General features: G+C 39.5%; 3 protein-coding genes across 4 annotated transcripts; 1 reads left to right on the top strand and 2 right to left on the bottom strand.

Moving 5' to 3' along the window:
* Positions 1-1,893: 1,893 nt before the first annotated feature.
* STP14 (sugar transporter 14) lies at positions 1,894-5,630 on the top strand. The gene is made up of 4 exons (XM_012990106.2): positions 1,894-2,405; positions 3,108-3,430; positions 4,035-4,664; positions 5,030-5,630. Exons 1-4 carry the CDS (start codon positions 2,264-2,266, stop codon positions 5,483-5,485), a joined length of 1,551 nt encoding a protein of 516 aa, XP_012845560.1. The 5' UTR covers positions 1,894-2,263; the 3' UTR covers positions 5,486-5,630.
* Positions 5,631-6,209: 579 nt separating this feature from the next.
* CAF1 (RNA-binding CRS1 / YhbY (CRM) domain-containing protein) lies at positions 6,210-9,547 on the bottom strand. The gene is made up of 5 exons (XM_012990039.2): positions 8,607-9,547; positions 8,209-8,336; positions 7,496-7,721; positions 7,279-7,406; positions 6,210-7,151 (listed from the first exon to the last, which is right to left on the bottom strand). Exons 1-5 carry the CDS (start codon positions 9,415-9,417, stop codon positions 6,285-6,287), a joined length of 2,160 nt encoding a protein of 719 aa, XP_012845493.2. The 5' UTR covers positions 9,418-9,547; the 3' UTR covers positions 6,210-6,284.
* A 5,849-nt stretch (positions 9,548-15,396) lies between these two features.
* Positions 15,397-18,976, bottom strand: LOC105965491 (putative glycosyltransferase At3g07620). Of its 2 annotated transcripts, XM_088825729.1 has the most exons (6): positions 18,828-18,976; positions 18,372-18,541; positions 17,570-18,182; positions 17,347-17,477; positions 16,882-17,230; positions 15,435-16,164 (listed from the first exon to the last, which is right to left on the bottom strand). In XM_088825729.1, the coding sequence occupies exons 3-6, from the start codon at positions 18,092-18,094 to the stop codon at positions 15,502-15,504; spliced, it is 1,668 nt and encodes a 555-aa protein (XP_088681855.1). In that variant the 5' UTR covers positions 18,095-18,182; positions 18,372-18,541; positions 18,828-18,976; the 3' UTR covers positions 15,435-15,501. The 2 variants fall into 2 exon arrangements, with proteins under 2 accessions (XP_012845494.2, XP_088681855.1); XM_012990040.2 differs by lacking the exon at positions 18,372-18,541 and having other exon boundaries at positions 15,397-16,164.
* Between the last annotated feature and the right edge of the window lie 1,554 nt (positions 18,977-20,530).

Below are 20,530 nucleotides of genomic sequence, written 5' to 3'. Positions count from 1 at the left end.
GTGTAGAAAATTTCAACAAATATTTAGACTATATAAAATAATATAAGTATATATAGTTATTTAAATTGTTATAGGTCAAAACTATTTTGTATAAATATATCCCAACTTGGTAATTGGGGATGCAAGTTAGTCTACGATAGGGATTATTGGGGCCCACATTGTAATATATATAAATAGTTAAATTGGACTTAAGTTGTGAAAATTAATTGTAGATTAAGACAAATAAGCACAAGTTGTCAACAACTGTAAATTGTCAACAGTCAACAGTCAACGGCCATAGTCTCTTTGCAGATGTTGACCGCAAAGTGTAGTAGTAGATAGGATTGGCGGGTAGATGGGAATATTCTTTATTTTTTTTATTAATTATTTGCTATAATTATCACAATAAATAATTAAGCGTACACTTGAAATTAGGGCTGAGTCGATTTGTTGAATGAATCGATTTTTAAATCGGTAATCGACCGACCCAATTGAGTCCCAGCACTACGTGAAATTGTCCGATTTTTCCAACTTGTTGAGTAAATCATTTATACAATGCATATACTTATATATATACTTATATGAGTGCATATCGATCTTTTTACACATAAATGAATAATAAATGTACGAACATAATTCTTCCATTATTACGAACAGAATAGAATAAATATTAACCTAACCCTTGTTAGAAAAAAATCCACTGAACAAGGAAGGTCCATAGGATAGTCATAGTATAGTCTTTTCCAATGCAATAAAGTTACGTAGTGTTTATTTTTCTTTGATAAAGGGGTATTTTCCATGGGTTTGCCTTGGTATCGTGTTCATACCGTTGTATTGAATGATCCCGGCCGGTTGCTTTCCGTTCATATAATGCATACAGCTTTGGTTGCTGGTTGGGCGGGCTCGATGGCTCTGTATGAATTAGCAGTTTTTGATCCTTCTGACCCTGTTCTTGATCCAATGTATTAAAGTAATTTCTTTTTATTTCTTGATAGTAATCATTATATTTAATGACAATTTTCAGTATTTGATACAATTACATAAATATGTTAATTATATATAATCATATTCCAAAAATATTTGGTCGATTTTTCGCTAAATTATAACGTCAAACTACATAATATATGATTCAATGATTTCTTAAAAAAAAGGTAAATTATGGTCAACCTCCTGAGATAAAGATAAATTACGAAAAAAATCTCTAGTGTTTGAGTAATTATAATCGCCCCTTCAACTATGAATCTTCTTACACGTCTACTATTATGAAGTCAAATTTAACATAATCCTTAAAATTTTGTGAAATGTTCTTTAATTTGTATTCATTTTGTGAAAAAATGCAGTTTCTTATGCAACACAATCTGATATTTACAATCAATAGACACATCTTATAATCTTCTTATTTTTATTTGTGGAGCTCGAATGAGGTAAAAATGGGTACAAATTGAAAAAAATATTCCAAATAATTTAGAAAATTCCACTAAATTTAACCTCACAATGGCAAACATGTGAGAAGATTCACAGTTGATGGAGATCATTGTAATAACCCAAACAAGAGGGAATTTTTTATAATTTATCCTTACCTAGACTTGACCGTAATTTAACCTAAACTTCAATAAGAAATATGGCGAATAAGATATTTGTAATAACATAGTATCAAGTATCAACCACTCCCAATAATTAACACGATGATTGCTGTCAGCCATTTTTGAAATATTTTGAATTTAAAAAAAAAATTTAAAAATAATAATAATAAAAAAAAATATATAAATATAAAAAATAAAGAATAAAAAATAAAAAATAAAAAATAAAAAAATAAACTGGTGAATAGGACAAGAATGGCACAACATAATTATAGGGCCAATCAAAGTTGTAGAAAATATATTATCCAAAACCCACCATTTGACCAAAAAATTTCAGAGTACGTCGGTTTTTATTTTATTTTATTTTTTTATATATAATTATTTATACCACACTCAATAAAAACATTTTAAGACAGCATCCATAAAGATTTGCGGTCAAAGTTTACATAAAACAATTAATTCATTTTCACACAAAAAAATCAATCAGACAGTATATATATACTTGTTAGTAGTGTTGTTAGAGTTTATCCAGACAGATTATTCCGTGGAAATTGGGACAAAGACAAATAACGTTCGTTCGTTCGTTCATCAAGATCTTGATCTATTTATTCTGTATTTAAACCCCCACCGTTTTTTTTTTATTTTCTCACTCTAAAACAATTCAGTTTCTTTTCTTCTTGTTTTTTCTTGAGAGAGAGAAAAAAATGGCGGGTGGAGGAATAGTTGACCCGAAAGGCGGAGCAAGAGCTCATCTGTATGAGTACAGAATCACATCTTACTTTGTTTTTGCCTGTATTGTTGGTTCTTTGGGTGGCTCTTTGTTTGGCTATGATCTTGGTGTTTCTGGTATGCTCTCTCTCTCTCTCTCTCTCTCTCTCTCTCTCTCTCTCTCTCTCTCTCTCTCTCTCTCTCTCTCTCTCTCTCTCTCTCTCTCTCTCTCTCTCTCTCTCTCTCTTAATTCATTCATTCACTGTATTTAGGAAATTTGTTTGTGGGGTTTTCTAGTTTTTGAGTTTTCTTTTGCTTTCTTGAATCTGAAAATTGGTAAATGCACAAAAAGATGCTATTTTTTATTCACTTGTTATGAGATTGGATGCATCAAAGGAGTTTCTGTCAATTTACTAATATGCATTACACAATCACTCTCTGTTTCGATATATTTATCGAAATCTTTGTGTTACGAGGGATCGAAATCGAAATCGAGTTTAAGAAACAGAGGTTTTTGCACTATTAAACTGTATAAAAAACCATTCTTGATTAGAGATTGGATACATCAAAGGAGTTTCTGTCAGTTAAATAATATGCATTACACAATCACTCTATGGTTCGACATATTTATCGAAATCTTCGTGTTACGAGTGATCGAAAATCGAAATCGAGTTTAAAAAACAGAGGCTTTTGCGCACAAAAACACTATTAAGCTGTATAAAAAATCATTCTTGATTAGAGATTGAGATTTGAGTGCAAGAAGAAGCAGATATTTTGATTTCTTGAATTTAAATTTTAAACACACTATTAACTAATTAATAATTATCTCAAATTCAATAGGAGGGGTGACTTCCATGGATGATTTCTTGAAGGAATTCTTCCCATCAATCTACGAAAGGAAACAAGAACACCTCAAAGAAACCGACTACTGCAAATACGACAACCAAATCCTCACTCTCTTCACTTCATCTCTCTACCTCGCTGCCCTTCTCTCCACTTTCGGTGCTTCCCACATCACCCGAAACAAAGGCAGACGTGCGAGTATTCTTTGTGGGTCCGTTAGTTTCTTCCTAGGCGCAATTCTCAATGCCTCCGCACAAAATATCGCTATGCTCATCGTCGGTCGAGTACTCCTTGGTATAGGCATTGGATTCGGCAACCAGGTAAGCATATATAATCTCCCTTTGTTCTACATTATGTGTCGTTTTACACCTCTGCACAAGTATTAAGAATCTCAATGAATGTGGCTTTGATTTTAGGGAAATATATATATATATATATATATATATATATATATATATATATATATATGTGTGTGTTTTTGGACTCAAATACCCTTATCCATTAATTCTCATCCTCGAATCGTGTATGAGAGAGTTAATAAGGGTAGAATTGGAAATTATGTAGTTAGTGCAGTATTTGAATTAATTCTAAAAGTGACAGATAAAATGAAACAAAAATTATTACAAATCTCAATAAATGTGGCTTGTGGCTTGATTTTAGGAAAATATATATTTTTGGACTAAAATACCCTTATCCATCAAGTCTCACCCACTAATCTCTTCATTCATATAAGAGGGTGCTGGAGATAGTTAATAAGGGTAGAATTGGAAATTACGTGACTGATGCAGTATTGAATTTTTTGAAATTCTAAACTGACAGATAATACAGAACGAAAAACAAAATCTCTAAAATGACAGATATGTGAAAATGGAGGGCGTGGTTTCACGAGCTTATATTCGATTTTTTTTTTTTTTTGTGTGACAGGCGGTCCCACTATATCTATCAGAAATGGCGCCGGCGAAAATAAGAGGAGCCGTAAACCAGCTCTTCCAACTCACAACATGCTTAGGCATCTTCATCGCCAACTTCGTAAACTACGGAGTTGAAAAAATTCATCCGTGGGGGTGGAGGTTGTCTCTAGGTTTAGCCGCCGTTCCGGCCACTTTCATGTTCGTGGGCGGGCTTTTCCTTCCGGAAACTCCCAACAGCTTAGTCGAGCAAGGGAGGCTGGAAGAGGGTCGGAAGATTCTAGAGAAAGTTAGAGGAACCTCGAAAGTTGATGCGGAGTTTCAAGACCTTATAGAAGCGAGCGAAGCGGCCAAGGCGATAAAGCATCCCTTCCGGAACCTTCTGAAGAGGAAGAACCGGCCCCAGCTGGTTTTGGGAGGGATAGGGATTCCGGCCTTTCAGCAGCTCACGGGGAATAACTCGATTCTGTTTTACGCTCCGGTTATATTTCAGAGTCTAGGGTTTGGTTCGGGTGCTTCTCTTTACTCTTCGGCTATTACTAGTGGGGCCCTCGTTGTGGCTACGCTTATATCTATGGCGTTTGTCGACAAGTTTGGTCGGAGGGCGTTTTTCTTGGAAGCTGGTTGTGAGTTGATCTTCTGCTTCGTAAGTCCTCTCTCTCTCTATATATATATATATATATATATATATATATATGTATACATACCTCATTCTTGAAATTCGTATGTAAATATTTATGTAGAAAAATCGCATTTGGATCGAGGATTTTTGAAGAAATGAGGAAAATGAAAATTATTTAAATTTCAAACAGTGGTGGAGCCGGCATAAGGCTGGGGGCCATGACCCCCCACCACTTGTAAAATTTTATATATTTTATATAAAGATTGTCATTTTCGAAAAATACAAGAATAATAAATTCATATCCATCTAAAAAATAATTACTGTTTTATATATAGAGATTTGTTATTTTTCGTGTACTGACGAAAACTTCGGTGAATGTTTGTCCATAGGTCGCGGTTGCAATTACTCTAGCACTAAAATTCGGGGAAGGAAAAACAATATCCAAAGGAACGGGAATATTCCTAGTGATAGTGATATTCGTATTCGTTCTTGCCTACGGGAGGTCGTGGGGCCCACTAGGGTGGTTAGTCCCGAGCGAGCTTTTCCCGTTAGAGACTCGTTCGGCGGGGCAGAGTATGGTGGTGTGCGTGAACATGCTTTTCACGGCATTGATCGCGCAGTGCTTCTTAGGTGCTTTGTGCCACCTCAAATACGGAATATTCTTGCTGTTTGCCGGTTTGATATTTATTATGAGCTGCTTCATATACTTTCTACTGCCCGAAACGAAGCAAGTTCCGATCGAGGAGATACATTTGTTGTGGAAAGATCATTGGTTCTGGAAGAGGTATTGTGAGAGTGAAGATGGTGTTAAGGCAGATGAGTTGCAAGAAAGAAACAGGACTTAGGTTTTAAGGATTGATTACAAGTTTGTATTTCAGAACACCACCTTCATTTTATTTTATGTCTCATACCTTAGTTTTGGGGGAAGTTTGCAATACCAAAAATATATTTAATTTTAATTTTTATTACTATTTTTTAAGGTTGGGGAAATGCAGCTTTTTGTCTTTTGTTTAAGTAAATTCATGATTCCCTAAAAACTAGAGGTACTTAAAAAATTGTAGGGTAAATTATTGCGGTAATGTCAAATTACGAAAAACTCCTCATGTTTGGGTAATTACAACCACCTATAAATTAAGAATTTTTTTGCACGTCCACCTATGCAGTGTCAAATTTAGTGAAATCTTCTAGATTATGTGGAATATTCTCTAATTTGTACTCGTTTTATCTCATTCGAGCCTCACAATTTTAAACAAGATGATCATAAGATGTGGTTTTTGATTTGTATATATCAGATTGTGGTGCATCAGAAACTGTATTTTTGCACAAAACGAGTACAAATTAGAGAACATTGCACGGAATCTAAAAAATTCTGCTGAATTTGACATCGTAAGGGTTGACGCGTAAGAAGATTCATATCTGAAGGAGGCTGGTTGTAACTACCCAACATAAATTTTGTTTTTCATAATTTTGATCTTACCTCAAGGGTAACTGTAATTTACCCAAAATTATAATAGACCTTTTTTTTACGTTATTTTTATATTTGAATATAATAATGGGACATTCAAAATATTTTACAAAAACAAGATTAAAATAAAAATTTAATTGCAACTTCTAAACATCCTCTTAACTTCAAGAAATAAACAATTATCTCAATAACCTAGCAAGTTCATCTATTCCCAGGTTACCCTGTGGAACTACATTCAAATAATCTCCTCTAATATCTTTCAATTTTTCGTTTCTAGAAGAATTCTTCCTTTCATCCCTCCCTTTCGATACGTAAATTTCCGTACCTAAAGCCGATGCACCTTCTTTCGACAACATCAAATCATTACATTCTCGTCCCTTGCTGTTGTTCTTCTTGCTCTTCTCGACTTCTTCTACCGCCTTCTTAGGTCGTTTGCTAAAAGCGGGCCCCACCGGAGCGGTCTTGGCAAACGCAACAGCCGTTTTAAACACCGTGTCTGAATCTAATAATACGCTGTGTTCGTCAAACACTAAAGCCATCCCGTTTTCTACAGCTTGCTTTCTGAGTAGCAGAATTGCCTTCGTACTTTCCGTGTTCTTCTTCTCCAGCCTCGTTTGCGATTCCGCTAAATTCTGCAAATCGTTCTTGACCGTTGGATCGGATTGTGATTCCACTAAACCCTCCGACACTGTTAAATCGTTCTCAACCGTTTGATCGGATTTTGGTTCCTCTAAACCCTCCAACACTGTTAAATCGTTCTCAACCGTTTGATCGGATTGTGATTCCACTAAATTCTGCAACGCTGTCTCATTTTCAACCGTTTGATCACTTGAAGAAACGGGAAATTTCTCAGATTCATCAACATCGTCTTTCACATCATTCGATGTTGCATCCATGACCAATAAGCTTGTGACACCTGGCGCTGGTTCGACTTCCTTCGATCCATTCAGACCTCCGTTAAGGTCCAGAGTGGACTTCCAATCTCGTCCTCTCCATACGAGTATGTGTTCATATTCAAACGATAATAGTACACATGGGACAAGATCCTGCATTTTAAGATCTCGAAATTATCATAAATGTTGAATATATATATATATATATATATATATATATATATATATATATATATATATATATATATATATATATATATATATATATATATATATATACCTTGAGTTTGGCACCGATTTTCTTGTGGTCACTCGGATTTAGTCCTTGACAATTTATTCGTACTAATTCACAGGCTTCAAATGCCTCCCTAACATTTTCTACAAGGTCGGAATAAACACCATTTTTCGCTGCAAAATACACATGCATTGCAAATTTAAACCAGTTTATATTTTACCCGAAACATAGGAAAACGGCGTAAAATAGAATTATTGCATACCAAGCTTGCATATTGGTGTTAGATCACGGCCCTTTTTCCGCATGGCACTAGCTTCTTCTAAAGTCAAACCCTCGGGAACTCGTCGAACAAGTCTCGGGTAAACTGGGCTAATAGGTTTCCATAGCATGAGAGGAAAACGAGGTCGAGATTTATAGTTGTAGTTTCTCCCACGAAATAGATATATGACACCACCTCTATTGTATATAATCTTCCCTCCGGTTTTATCCTGTTACGGTAGGGTCACAAATTTCATAAGAAAACCTTCTCGTGACAGAAAAAAAAAAAAGAAACAGAAAAGCTATTTCAAATCAAGAAATCCACTCCATGTTCTTACACGAGACTACATTCGAAGTCTTTATCCAACTTGTCACAATATTACGAATCTATCAAAAAAATTCTCAAAATACATAGGTTCGTTCATTTGAAGACATATATATAACTTGGATGATTATATGTTGCGTACAATGAAAAAAAATCAAAAAACATGCAATTTCAAATCGATTAATATGTGAATAAAACCACCAACAAATTACCATGATCTATTGCACATTGACAATATGTACGTGAGGGGACAAGTTAACCGTGAAAAGTGAAAATAATTCTTCGATGAAGGAAATTTGTTGACAACTTCAGTGAACAAAGACGAAATATCTGAAAATAAAAAAAAACGTCAAAATCTTGTTTTAAAGACGAGCAAGTTTGAACATACCAACCTCCAATTGTTGGCACACGTTTTCCATATCGACTGTGCACACACCCTTGCATTTTATTTTGCACACCCTTCGTCTCTTCCAAAGCGCGTGTATATTATCCAGCATGTTATGCGTTAGACCATCTCTTCCTGCACAGAGAAACGTGTCCACAAATTCATTACATTTTCTTCGATATTGCTTATGAGAAACGACTCAGTGAGTTGTCCGAGTCCTGACAACAATGAGCAGTTCATCATAACAGTTCACCAAATCAAGACTGAGAGTCGAGCAAAAAACAATAATAACGTAAAGCGAAATTTAAAGATTCTACCAATTAACTGAACTGAAGCCAGAAAGTTCGAATTTAATCAATCGAACATAACATTAATCCATTCGAACATAACATTAAATATTTATACCCATGTTTAATTGTCGGTTGGATTTTTTACTCCCGTCTATGAGCTCCTTGATTTCCTCCTTCGACAATGGATCCCCGAGAATCTCCTCGCGGGATTTCACGTACTTCGGCCCCGAGCCGGGAAGAAACGGGCCGGGGGCCTGAACGGGTTTCACCCCCTTCTTATGAGGGGGCGGAAGCTGAAACGAATCGAATTCCGGGAGCTTCCTCTTGCTGGGGGGCAGCGGCCTCCGACCGAGCCACGGCTTCGCCATCGTCACAGGCCCAAATGGTGACATCAGCGGCTCCCGCAGCTTCACTGGCTTCACCTTCGGCGTCTCGGTGTAGCTGTACTGGTAAACAAACGGCGCCTCCGGCATTTCGTACGAAACCCCATTCTCATCAATCCTGAAATTGGGGCCCACAGGGTGATTTGGGGTTTCGATTTCGTTCGCCGGCGGGATGGGGATTTTGCGGGGTTTGGGTGGGGGTTTGAAGGCGGGGTGGGGGGGTTTGTGGGAGGGGGGTTTGGAGTATTTGGAGGATTTACCGGGGATGGAGGGGGAGGAGGGGGCGGAGGGGGTGCCGGTGGATTTGAAGACGGTGTGGTGGGGAGGGGCAGGGTTGTAATTGTGGGAGATTACGAGGGCGGAGTCGAAGCGCTTCTCGAAGCGGAGTTGGTCCTCGATTTCTTTCTGGTTGCGCTCGTGGCGGATGAATTTCTGGGCGTTGGCGTTGTTCCACCGCGAGAACCGGATTTCGGTCGGGGCGCGGTGGGGTTGGGGGAGGAGGTGCGGTGGCGCAAATAGCGGGAATTGGGTTTTTAGCGCCATCTTTTTCTTTTTTTTTTTTTTTTTCTTTTTTTCCTTCTAGTGAAGTGAGAGTTCCATGAAAGCTCGACTGAAGCTCTGGATTTTGCTCAGAACATAAGAACGTACATTTTCCTTTTGTGAAAATTGCTATTAGCAACGCTAGGTTTCATCTAATTATAAATTGACACCTGTTGTTTAAAACATTGCAATTACCCCCTCAAATAATTCATCTAATTATTTCGCAACGGTCTTTTGAACAATTTTTAAATATAGTGTTAATTACGGCCACCCCTGATGTAAGGTCAAATTATAAAAAAAACTCTCATGTTTGGGTAATTACAACAATCCCTTTAAACTATCAATTTTTTTACCCGGTCACCCCTACGGTGTCAAATTTATTAGAATCTTCTAGATTATGTGGAATATTCACGAGGTTTGTACAGTTCGAGCTCCATATTTTGAAACTAAATGATCATAAGATGTGTCTCTCTGGGCTTGTAAAAATCAGACTGTGGTGCATCAAAAACTAATTTTTTGCACAATTTACGAGTACATACTAGATAACATACATTCCACGAAATCTAGAAGAACCTCTTGAATTTGAAACCATAAGGATGGACGTGTAAGAAGATTCATAGTTGAGGAGGTGATTGTAATTATCCAAACATGAGAGATTTTTTTCTCGTAATTTAACTTTACCCAAGGGGTGACTGTAAGTTACCCAAAATAGTACGAGACTCTAATGATTTCCTACTAACAGTAAAATCAACTACCATAGTGTATCTTAGATTAATTCACGTGGCTGAAGGATACACAAACAATTCTTTTTTCTATTTTCTTTGTGATATGCCTAATTGGGCCAACCCAATTGGCCTACAAGTTATTTACCTACTGGGCCACGAGCCCAATATCGAAGACCAATATCACCGAGGCCCAAACACCTTCAAGTAAGGCTTGGGCCCAACAAAGCAAACCCAACCCAATAAACGACATATAAATAGAGGTTTTCCTCATTTTATTAAGGTACGTCCTATTAACTGAGCAATACTACAATACGTATTCTCTGGACTATTTCTATGATCAGCACGTCTGACTTGAGCGTCGGAGGGGTTTCCGCCGGATCAACCCCCGGCTTAGCTTATGTGTTCTATGATCGCAGGTACCTCAGGATCATCAAGTTGTCAAGCTACTGATCTGCTTTGCTCTCCCAGCTCATTTTCTACACTACCCCAGGTGATCTACATTTTAGCATCATCATTTTGGCGCCGTCTGTGGGAACGATGCAAACCAGATCACGTAGCCAACAAGATCCTCCTGAGGTGTCTGCTCGGAGAGAAAAGGACACAGCAAACGACCTCCCACCTCGTGGAGGCTCTGGCTTGCCACCTCCTCCACATCCCATGGATCCGCCTCGCGAGGTTCAGGTGATCCCCCTTGGGGACCAACCACTCGCCGATCCACCGCTCCCTGCTCCTCGAATGGTTCAAATAACCGAGGATGCGCTTCAACGCATGATAGCAGAAACTTCAACTCGCGCTGCCATAGAGGCCGTGACCCAATATATCGGCACGATGGGAGCAAATGCTCCCAACGCGATATCAGCACCTGCTCCACATGTGGAGCCACCTATGGCACCACCGCCGTCGACTCCCTGGGGGCTTACATATGCCCCCAAAATATTTCGCTCGCCAAGGGTTATCGACTCCCTGGGGGCTTACATCCGCCCCCAAAATATTTCGCTCGCCAAGGGTTATCGACTCCCTGGGGGCTTACATCCGCCCCCAAAATATTTCGCTCGCCAAGGGTTATCGACTCCCTGGGGCTTACATCTGCCCCCAAAATATTTCGCTCGCCAAGGGTTATCGACTCCCTAGGGGCTTACATCGCCCCTAAAATATTTCGTTCGCCAAGGGTTATCGACTCCCGGGGGGCTTACATCGCCTCCAAAATATTTCGTTCGCCAAGGGTTATCGACTCCCTGGGGGGCTTACATCTGCTCCCAAAATATTTCGTTCGCCAAGGGTTATCGACTCCCTGGGGGTTCACATCGCCCCCAAAACATTTCATTCGTCATAGCAGGAGCCAACGCTCCTCCTCGTGAGGCCCCACTGGGTCCCCAACATGATCAATTTCTACTTACTTCTCGAACGGTTCAGATAACCGAAGAAGACCTTCAGCGTATGATCACGGAAGATTCAACTCGTGCTGCCACTGAATCAGTGGCACCATATATCGCCAAGGTGGGGCATCTCACCCCAGTGGTTCGTGACCGCCTCATCCTAAATGGGGGGCTATCCCATGCTAAAGTTGGGCATCTCATCTCAAGGGTGGTACATCCACTGACCTTTCATCCCCAAGGGGGTGCACATCCCATCTCAAGGAACGAGGATAATCTCCATACTCAAAAAATAGAACATCCCCAAGGGGGTACACATCCCATCTCAAGGAATGAGGATAATCTCCCCACTCAAAAAATAGAACATCCCCAAGGGGGTGCACATCCCATCTCAAGGAACGAGGATAATCTCCCTACTCAAAAAATAGAACATCCCCAAGGGGATGCACATCCCATCTCAAGGAACGAGGATAATCTCCCTACTTAAAAAATAGAACATCCCCAAGAGGGGTGCACATCCCATCTCAAGGAACGAGGATAATCTCCCTACTCAAAAAATAGAACATCCCCAAGGGGATGCACATCCCATCTCAAGGAACGAGGATAATCTCCCTACTTAAAAAATAGAACATCCCCAAGAGGGGTGCACATCCCATCTCAAGGAATGAGGGTAATATCCCTATTCAAAAAATAAAACATCCCCAAGGGGGTGAATATCAACCAAATAAAAAAGAAAAAGAAAAAAGATGAAGAAGAAAGAAGAAGAAAAAGAGAAGAAGACAGAAGAAGAAAAAAGAAACAAGAAAAAGAAGTAGAAGAGAAAAAAAGAAGAAGAAAAGAGAAGAAAAGAAGAAGAAGTAGAAAAGAAAAAAGAAGAAAAGAAAAAAGAAAAAAAAAAAAAAAAAAAAAAAACAACAAACAAAAAAAAAAAATACAAGGAAGCGCGCGCACATCAGCACCGCGCGGTTGGCCAGGGAGCCTCGGTCCGCGCGCGCGCGGAAAAAGAAAAAGAAAAAAAAAAAAAAAAAAAAAAAAAAAAAAAAAAAAAAAAAAAGGCCAGGAGGCGCGCGTGCACAGCACGCGCGCGTGGCCTACACGCGCCAGACGCGCGCGTGCACTGCACGCGCCAGCAGCAAAAAAAAAAAAAAAAAAAAAAAGGGCCAGTACGCGCGCGTACACAGCACGCGCGCGTGGCCTACACGCGCCAGCAGCAAAAAAAAAAAAAAAAAAAAAAAAAAAAAAAAAAAAGGGAAGAGGAGCGCGCCTTCCCATGCACGCGCGCGCGCCTCCCAAGGCAACCTTGGAGCGCGCGCTCCCATATAATTGGGCACAACTTTCATCGCCTTCCACCAAATTGCGCGTAGATTTTGACTCGCTTCACCAAATCGCATGAGAATTTCAACGCGTTCCACCAAATTGCGCGAGCTCTTTAACGCACCTACCAAATTGCGTTCGCTATCAAATGGAAAAAAAAAAAAATTATTTCTCCACACCATGCCAACGATTAACGCAAGAATACAACACCGATCTACTCTCGACAAGATCCGGTACCCTTTTCAACGTGGCTCCCACATCCTCTCGAGAGTGGGGGGCTTGCGAGACAACTCCCACGAGGAGCCAACTCGCTCGGAACTACAACCCGCAGCGAGACAACTCCCACGAGGAGATAACTCGCTCCGTCCTACAACCCGCAGCGAGACAACTCCCACGAGGAGCCAACTCCCTCGGGTCTACGAAACCATAGCGAGTTAACTCCCACGAGGAGAATACTCGCTCTGTCCTATAACCCGTCGCGAGACAACTCCCACGAGGAGCCAATTCCCTCGGGTCTCAACGCCATAGCGAGATAACTCCCACGAGGAGCAAACTCGCTCGGCCCTACACACTCGTTGCGAGACAACTCCCATGAGGAGTCAACTCCATCGGTATTATGAACCCGTAGCGAGACAACTCCCACGAGGAGCCAACTCGCTCGGAACTACAACCTGTAGCGGGACAACTCCCACGAGGAGCCAACTCCCTCGGGTCTACGAAACCATAGCGAGATAACTCCCACGAGGAGACCACTCGCTCCGTCTTATAACCCGTTGTGAGATAACTCCCACGAGGAGCCAACTCCCTCGGGTCTCATAACCACAACGAAATAACTCCCACGAGAAGACCACTCGCTCTGTCCCACAATTCGCAGCGACACAACTCCCACGAGGAGCCAACTCGCCCGATACTACAACTCGTAGCGAGACAACTCCCACGAGGAGCCAACTCGCTCGGTACTACAACCGGCGGCAAGATAACTCCTGCGAGGAGATAACTTGCTCAGTCATATAACCCGTTGCGAGGCAACTCCCACGAGGAGTCAACTCCCTCGGGTCTACGAACCCACAGCGAGGCAACTCCCACGAGGAGCCAACTCACTCGGTACTACGAACCCGTAGCGAGACAACTCCCACGAGAAGCCAACTCGCTTGGTACCACAACCCGCAGCGAGACAACTCCCACGAGGAGCCAACTCGCTCGATACTACAAGTCTGTTGCGAGGCAACTCCCACGTACAACCACCTCGCTCGATAATAAGACTCGCTGCGAAACAACTCCCACGAGGAGACAACTCGCTCAGAGCAACCTCAATCCGCACGCTCCTCAATCGCGCGTCATCCAATGCTCCTACAACTTCGCTGCAAGACAACTCTCTTGAAGAGACAACTCGCTCGCAATGCACTACATAATCGCAAGCTCAAGTTAGCACGATTACAACCCTAGAAACACTTAGAGATATTATGAGAATCTATATAGCCTGGCCAGCTTGATTACTCAAAATTTATCTACTTGTTTTCGATGGGTCCTTCATTAAAACGTGGCCACGGTCCAAACATACTTACGACCCACGAGGTCTAACAAGGGGCACGATCCCCATAAAAAAACTCTTGAGAGCCTGATCCCCTCCTCAAGTACATCACGCACAAGGCTATATGTAAACACATACAAGCAACGCGTCAAAAACATTGACAATGTCGATAAATAACAACTCCCACGAGGAGAATACTAGCTCCGTGCTACTACATTATCACGAGACAACTCCCACGAGGAGATAACTCGATCAACTCTATTACCCCCCGACGAGACAACTCCCACGAGGAGATTACTGTATCCGTGCTGCCACATTATCGCGAAACAACTCCCACGAGGAGATAACTCGATCAACTATATTACCCCGCGACGAGACAACTCCCACGAGGAGACAATTCTCTACTACATCGTCGCGGGACAACACCGACGACTCAAATAACTTACATAGCGACAACTTAGTCGCGCCAACGCGCATTCACGCCCCTCCGACACACGCTCCAATGCATTTTCGCACACCATCAGGCCATATGCCAAAGAACGAACACTACAATTTTCACTCTCGACACGATTGAGAACCCATTTCGACATGGCCCCCACATCGACTCGAGAGTGGGGGGCTTAATGATATGCCTAATTGGGCCAACCCAATTGGCCTACAAGTTATTTACCTACTGGGCCACGAGCCCAATATCGAAGACCAATATCACCGAGGCCCAAACACCTTCAAGTAAGGCTTGGGCCCAACAAAGCAAACCCAACCCAATAAACGACATATAAATAGAGGTTTTCCTCATTTTATTAAGGTACGTCCTATTAACTGAGCAATACTACAATACGTATTCTCTGGACTATTTCTATGATCAGCACGTCTGACTTGAGCGTCGGAGGGGTTTCCGCCGGATCAACCCCCGGCTTAGCTTATGTGTTCTATGATCGCAGGTACCTCAGGATCATCAAGTTGTCAAGCTACTGATCTGCTTTGCTCTCCCAGCTCATTTTCTACACTACCCCAGGTGATCTACATTTTAGCATCATCACTTTGGACAAACAATACTACACTACATGAAAAATAAAATGATAAATCTCTATACAAAAATAGTATTGTTTTTCACGAGTGGCGGGGGGGTCATCGCCCACTCGAACTACAAAACCCGAAACACTCTACTGTACCAAACCGAATGAAGAATCATATGAAACAAGTCGTATTTCTCAGGAATTTTATGCCAAAAGAAATACCTTTGAACCATCTTCAATCTCCTCTTCATCATTGCGTATCTATCTTCCGATACAGAAAGCAATATCTCTCTCAAATTCGGAATATCCTTCTCCAGAACGAACAAAGCAAATGATTCCCAATCGAAAATCTCAAAAAATGGAGGCACGTAATTATCGGATATAATGACTGGCACGCATTCGTAATAAATAGATTCCACCACTCGTGGAGTGTGAACTTCGTACCCTTTAGCACATATGCAATATTTACTGGCTTTCATAAATTCCCTATACTTTGCCTTGCCTTCAATATCTCGAGGCATGGGCCCCACAATTTTCATGTCGGGTTTTTTGTTTTGCCAGTACTGGAGGAGGATCGGACGTACGTAACCGTGCATTCCTCCGGCGAAGAAGGCTAAGATAGTTTTATTTGGAGACGGGTTTTTCTCGATGTCTTTTAATGGATTCTCTGAGGAGCGTATGTATGTTACAGGTAGAGATACGTCTTTGCCGATTTTGAAGCCTCCTGCAATGTTGGAGTTGCAGAGGGCTCTTGTGCAATTTTCGAAAATCTTCCTTGTAGAGCGAGGGGCCTGAAAAGAAAAACCTTTTTCCACTTCAAAAAATTTATATATTTATTGATCAGTCAACAAAAAACGAATTTAAAGACATAACAAATAAATGGCACATTGATGACACCATGCCACCACCTAGGAGTGGAAATTGGAACAGAATTTCCAATTTTTGCCGATTCCAATCTGAAAATTTCCGATTTTGAAATAACATTTGTATTCCGAATTCTGAAAGTTCCGATTATCTTTTTTTTTCTCAACATAATTGGAATACATATTAAATTCCGATTTTCAATCTGATTTTTTTTTCTTCTGAAAATTGCAACTATGTTTCTTCCTTTAGATTTATAATATCAATTTTATTATGTATTTTGTATTATCAGTGACCAAAACATTGGTATTCCGAATTCTGCCGATTCCGATCCGAAAAATTTCCGATTTTGGACAAGTTTTCTCAATCCCATTTTGGAAATTCCAATTTTTTTTTAACAAAATTGGAATTAGTTTTCGAAAAAAAAAATTCTCCGAAAGTGCCAAATTCAATCCGATCCGTCCGATTTCCGCCCGTACCCCCAATTATTGTTCGAGAATATATTGTTATCTTCCGAAATAAGTTAAAATTGTTTGCCCCCTAGAGAACTATTAGTGAATATTAACTCCCACAAAAACAAATTTACGGCTCCGCCACAGGAACATATATAGTGAGGCAAAAATTGATCAAAGGTTTAGAAGGCATACCCAGTCATGACAAGCAACGAGGAAATGATCTGCTCCGCCTCTTCTGTTCCAAAAACGATATTTACTTGCGATTATATCAACGTACTTCTTCAGATGATTTTCCAAATCCTTTTGACTACGAAAACCCGATTCATTAAGTGTGTTTCTCAGCTTTACAGAACTAAATGGTAAGTAAAACATATGAGCCATTTTGGGGTCTTTGACCGCAAATTGCTTATTTTTCTCCATCAATTTCATAAACCATCCTTCGGAAGCATATATGCCCCTCGTGTATGGCTCGTGGAAAATCGGTTTTTCTCCTTCGCGGTATATATAAACTTTAAATTTATTTTCCATCAATTCGTAACTCCTGTTTATGAAGAAGCAATTATTACGAACATAGAATATTAGAGTTTGAGAAGTATTATTTATTACTGACAAAAGAATACCAGGAATTGGGATCTCACTTGATTCGGGCAATAGTACCTTACGAACATGGAATAATTTCGGAAAAGAGAAGCATGATCTTGAGAAATACTCCTTTGTATGGGAGCGTTTAGAATTTGAAATTTGGCATCTTGCAATTCCCGATCGCGTTGAGAAGATAACCTTGGCCTCTGTACACACATTATACGAAAAGGTTAAGGTGTAATAATGTACATATGTCTTAAGCCATTTGGGAAATTTTATTGCAACTTTAAACACATACCTTTAACTTCTTCTCGGCAGAATTAACGAGTAATAGCGAATTCATCTGACTGATTGACATAGTTTTTCCTCCCCTCTTTCTCAGTACAGAGCTAATAGGCGTAACAGAGATATCACTCTCTTCGATCTTCAGTTCTTTGTCGTGTACCAAAGACAAATTCTTTGGCAAAACAAGAACTGGTTTTTCAGGTTCGAAAGTGGATACTAGGTTTAAATTGATCTCCTTCATTTCAAGTGTAGTGTCCACCTGTCCCACATCATCTGATGGAAGATTATGATCGCTATCAATCTTATGATCAAGATTACTATCGGAATCGGTCAATTTAGGATTTACGGAAAAGGGTTTGCTACCATTGGTCGATGAAATCGAACCCACATTGTCGTGTGGGAAAATCGATAAGTAGTTTCCAAACGGAAATGCAAATAAGTGGAGAAGAGACAGAACGGCAGCTAAAATTCCTATCGAGAATATGAGTTTCTTGACATGGAGATGATGAAGTCTTCGAAATAAAAGTCCATTGTCCATGTCACATATAAAAAGAATCAGAAGATCTATCCATTACCGAAGTATGTTCTCACCACGAATTGTCGTCCCATGATTAAGGTAGTAACATCTGTAAAAAAAAAAGGGGGGTTTCGGTTGTTAGGGAAGAATCAATAGCACAATCAAGGTGATAAATGCAGAAATCAAGAGACGGAGCACTTATTAAATGCCCACAATTCAGTTGTTTATAGTCTTCTACGATTCAATTTTCCCGGATTAAAAAAAATGGAAGTAATTTCTTGGGCTTCATCAATCATACTTGGCATAAAACATTAAGTAATTGCAACATGAACTCGAACTAAATTGGTAGATTTGAAGTAATCCACACTCGACAAAGTTAACGAACACGATCGGGTTTGCATTTGGTATCACATTTCCCCAAATCCCAAGTGAAATACTACACACAGATAATCCCAATCGCAAATGGCTCTGTAAAATATGAGTAATTGGTAATTAGGGCATCTGAAATGCACAAAGGGTTAACTATCAATGGGGTTTCAGAGCAGCAACAAATCAATATTTTCACTCAGAATAAAATTAACTGCATGAATTTTATTTATTTATTTTTAACCTAGCAATCAAACGAACAGGTTACAGGGATAATAAAAGCTTCTTCGCCGTCATTAATTACACAGAGAAATGTTGGAAAATCGGAAGAACACGCAGAAACACGCAGTTAAGGAGAAACCAGAAAGCAGAAGAAAGAGAAACCTACCTAGAATCTGACTCTCCGTCGCCGGAAGAGGTTTCTAGAGAGAGAAATCGAGGTTTCTAGAGAGAGAAATCGAGCTTGGTTTGCCGCTGCTAAGTAGGATTTAGGAAGTATACTCTGTGAACAAACATGGTAGTATACTGTACAACCGACAAAATGAAGACGATGTACAATAAATAAACAATTTCTAATAGGGGAAAATTACAGTTTTCATCCTTAAATTTTGAACGAATTCCACATTTGGTCCCTCATGTTCACAAACATTACATTTGTTCCATTATATTTTAAAAATTCAACATTTTTAGTACTTTTGGTCAATTTTTTGTTAGTACTAACGGAATCAAGTATGTGCACGTCACTCCCTTAACTAATATACTAACGGTTAATAAACGGGAATGACCAAAAGTGCTTAATTATTGAAACAATAGGAACCAAATGTATTTTTTTATGAATATAAATGACCAAATGTGAAATCAGTCGTGAGCAATAGAAATGTCATGCAAATATGAGGCTTAATCATTTCTTAAAGGGCAAATTACGGCTACTCCTGAGGTATGCCAAATTACGAAAAAACCTCACTTGTTTGGATAATTACAGTCACTTCTCTTCTTTTAAATACTTTTACATAAAATTTATGTAATTCAGTTACTTATCGAACCAAATCGTATATTTAGTTCGGTAAACGGTATGAAATGTTAGCGTACCGAAATTTCGTTAATGTGTCAGTAAATTAACATCCCTAAATTTACCCCTAGAGGGTCTTTTCGTAAGATAATACATAATTGATGGGGGTAATTGTAATTATCCAAATAGAAAGGCAGTTTTTATAATTTGACCATAGCTCAGGGGTGGCCGTAATTTGCCCATTCTTAAATAATTTTTTTACCAAACGCCCACTAAAACTCAATTTTTTCAGATGATTAATTATTTTTTCATATAGTGTATATATATAAAAAAAATCATCACTTTTTTTTTTTTTTTTTTTTTTTATAAATAATACAAATTGGGCTCTTCTTTGTGTGACATATCTCAATTTGGGCCTGAATTTACAAATTATAGAATAAAAATAATAGATACTATACCAAGGAAAACGAACCATAATCCAATTTCTTAACCGTCATTCTGAGTTTTTTTTTTTTTTTTTTCAAGCACCGACAGAACCGGAAGCGACCCTTCTTTCGAAGAGAAGAGATCGGATTATTCTAAAGATTCCTCTGAGAAAAATCGAGTTATCTCCTACGTCACCTATAATATGTGAAAGTATCGACGTAATTTTATAGAGTTATTCGGTCTGAAAGTTACATGAATATTTTTTCCCCCCTCTTCAATCATTGAGGTGCATTTTAAATCGATTTAATTGAAATTGAAAATATTCTCATAATATCTAAATCATTAAATCCCATCATTTTGAATATTTCAAACGAATAATTAGCATGAATCCTCTTATCTAGGAAAAGGAGTTAAGAAAACACTCCCTCCCAAAAATAATTAGAGAAAACCCCCTTACCCAATATCCTATCCAAATATTATTTAATAATTCACAAACCACCCTTATTACCCCTAACCCATTGCCGTTCTTTTTTTTTTTTTCTCGTCTTCTCGTCTTCTCTCTTATGCCGTTCTCTCTTATTCTTTTCTCGTCTTCTCTCTTCTCTCTTCTCTTGGCAATTACCTCCGTCATGGATTATCGGTCAGAGGAAGATACC

This window comes from Erythranthe guttata, chromosome 11, assembly GCF_056151865.1.
Source record: "Erythranthe guttata isolate IM_541 chromosome 11, IM_541, whole genome shotgun sequence".
NCBI classification, from domain to species: Eukaryota; Viridiplantae; Streptophyta; class Magnoliopsida; order Lamiales; family Phrymaceae; genus Erythranthe; species Erythranthe guttata.
The sequence above is the reverse complement of the archived record's forward strand: the minus strand, read 5'-3'. Positions and strand labels throughout refer to the sequence as shown.